Source organism: Fundulus heteroclitus, unplaced genomic scaffold (genome assembly GCF_011125445.2).
Source record: "Fundulus heteroclitus isolate FHET01 unplaced genomic scaffold, MU-UCD_Fhet_4.1 scaffold_54, whole genome shotgun sequence".
Lineage (NCBI taxonomy): Eukaryota > Metazoa > Chordata > Actinopteri > Cyprinodontiformes > Fundulidae > Fundulus > Fundulus heteroclitus.
The window spans coordinates 1,777,980-1,780,881 of record NW_023396967.1 but is presented as its reverse complement, the minus strand read 5'-3'; the positions used below and the strand labels follow the sequence as shown (position 1 = coordinate 1,780,881).

The following is a 2,902-nucleotide window of genomic DNA, read 5'->3' as shown; positions in this document are numbered from 1 at the left end:
CTTTTAATTTAATGTAAATTTGGTTTGTATAGGATATATCTTTCATGCCGATATTTGAAACAAGCTGATTTCATATAAGAACATTACTGTTGCTCCCAGGTGATTATGGAAAATATCAAAAAAGTTTGGCCCTTCAGATAAAGGTGCATTGTTCCAGGCAAAAAAAACAAAAAACAAAAAACAAAAAAAACAAATAATAATAAATTAATTAATTTTTAAAAGTGGTATCTCAAACAGAAATGCTTAATGTATCAAATGCTAAAATCCTCCGACCTGCAAAGAGGAAAGTGTCCCTGTGACGTTCACTGAATTAAGTCTCTCAAGGAGACAGGCGCAGAAATCGCGTTAATAGCTGTCCAGTGTGGAGGAGCCCGCCAAGCAAGCCTGCAATCACCCAAATACCCAGAGACAGGTCGTGGGTAGCCCCAGGCGGCGCTTGCGCCCTTCCCCTCAGCACCAACCACCCCACTACGAGCCTAACAGGGCCCACCAGTCCCACTGAACTCCTTCAGACCCATCTCCTCACGTCGGGAGCTTCTGATGCACGAAAGGGAAGTTGGCAACTTCTCTGCAAAGGAGTGCTCAGAGAACAGCGCCTTTGCAGAAACCTATTCCAAATTTAAAACAAACAATGTCTGTAATTTTCCTATTTACCGTGTTCTTGCACTTTTCGAGCTTTATTTGCAATCTTTAACGGCGTGAAATGATGACGCAAACCGGCTCCGAGCATAGATATGTTTTAATTATAAAGACATACTATAAACAATATATGAAATCCATGTTGTAACACAACCAGAACGCTTCTTCAGTTTATAGGCTGCAGTTATATAACCATTATCATTATTATTATTATGATGATAACCGGGCTTTGAAGATTATTCAAAGTTGTACAATACAATCATGTGAGATGTGCAATAAGTTGAAATAAAAACAAACACACTGTATCAGAAAATATAACATCAGATTGTTTTTTCAAATAGATAATTCAGAGGATCAGCCTAAAGGTCGAAACTGGTCGCATTTATTGATTCTTCTTTGAGTAATTACTGAGTGTTGCATAGATTCCAAATGATAACACAAACTTCCCAGTATTTAAGTTCACATTTTGGATATGGCCTGCAGTGAAACATGCAAGCCACGGTGACAGGAAGGCCCAAACAATTGAATTTCTGTCGCTTTTTTTTTTTTTTTGAAGCATGATTACTTAACCGCATCTTACTATTACGCATTAGACTAAAACCGTTTTCATTTCCACAGCGATATGCGTTAAATTAACTAGAGTGGGACAGAGTCCGACATGGGTGCAGTACAGGGAAAAGTTCTGGAGAAAAAAGAAAAAAAAGCGTAAATCAAATCAAGGCTTGTCGTTGCAATGTTTGAAGAGAGTCGACGGCGCCCCAGAGTAAGTGGTGCACTTTTCGGCACAGGTGGCGAGAGCGGAGCCCGAGAAAGGATAGACGGCTGCCTGTCCAAAGGGCGCCAGGGCGGTGGGGATCGGGGAGGTTATGGTCTGTCCCTGGTTCAGATACGCCACCAGTCGCCTCATCTCCTCCAGAGCCTGAGCCTGCATAAGGATGTAGTTCTTGGCCAAGAGGAGAGTGGCTATTTTGGAGAGTTTTCTCACCGAGGGGCTGTGGGCGTATGGGATGACGGCGCGCAGGCCGTCCAGCGCGTCGTTCAGGTCGTGCATCCTCCTCCTCTCCCGGGCATTGATGCTAAGCCGCAGGGATCGCTGCTCCTTGGACTTTTTGGCCAGTGGCCCGCCGGGCTTGTCGTCCCCAAACGAGGAGCCTCTCTTCCGAGACTCCAGCGAGTCGAAGCCGTCCTCGTCGTCGGTCGTGTGCTCCCCGCCGCTCTCGTTGGACTTCGCGGTCTGGCCGGAGAGGAAGTCGGCGGCCGGCGTCAGCGGGTACCTGCCGGGGCTTCCAGCAGCATGGCCAGGGCCAAACCCGAACGCCGACTGCCCGTAGCGCTGCGTCAGGTCGAGAAGCGCGTCGTTGCTGATGGACTTGAGCAGATTCTCATCACTGACATTCATTTTTTTTTCTCTCTTCCAGAGTAGGTTCTGACCAGGGGGGGAAAAAAAGTCTTCCTTGGACTCCTTTATCCAAGCTTCTTTCTTGAGGGCTGTAGCGCACTTTTTTTCCCCCAAGAGTTGCTGTGTTGTTCTCTTAGTTTTTCCACCCTCCTTTCCCCTCTCAGCGCTGTGTCTCTTCAGGAAGGAGGCTGTGACTGTGAAGCGGAGCCTCTACATGCGTTCACCTCCTCTGTGCACTGCGCTCCCCCCTTGTTGCGCGCATAGCCCACGTTTATCAACAATTCTCTAACTGCGCGCCTCTCGCCTTTGTAGCTGCGGTGGTCTTTCGCGCCCTCCCTCGCCTCTAGCAGATTGTGACTGGCACTCCGTCCCGCTGAAGTTAGTACGAGCGGGCGGCCCGCCGGGATTATCTGTCCGTCCAATCAGGGGGGCGTTTTAATTAACTCGGAGAGAGCGTGGGTCTGTCCCCAATTTCCACATTGAAAACAGAAACTCCAACCTGACACGGAGCCCAGGTCTGTCCGCCTATTGTGTTTTACAGCTGCATTTTAGTAATTCAGAATATCATTTAGGAAGTCATTTATTTCTGTCATTTAATTGAAAAAGTGAAACAAGTACATTTTATGGATTCCTAACATAGAGATAAATGTATGTATATTTTTTGTTAATATGGAGGATTATAATTTACAGCTCTAACCTAAGCCACCATTGACCCCCCCCCCAAAAAAAACAAACAAAACAAAAAACAAAACAACAACTAACAAAAACAAAATAACTTAAGATGCAGCACATGACACAATTTCAAATTATTTGCAGTACAGAAATATGGGAAAGACTAGTGTTGAAGTGAGTGCTTCTGGAGTT

The 2,902-nt window shown here is 45.8% G+C and overlaps 1 protein-coding gene across 1 annotated transcript; it reads right to left on the bottom strand.

Annotated features, from left to right (window-relative positions):
- Positions 1-721: 721 nt before the first annotated feature.
- bhlhe23 (basic helix-loop-helix family, member e23) lies at positions 722-2,411 on the bottom strand. Its single transcript, XM_012862256.3, has one exon. The coding sequence runs from the start codon at positions 2,036-2,038 to the stop codon at positions 1,355-1,357; it is 684 nt and encodes a 227-aa protein (XP_012717710.1). The 5' UTR covers positions 2,039-2,411; the 3' UTR covers positions 722-1,354.
- Between the last annotated feature and the right edge of the window lie 491 nt (positions 2,412-2,902).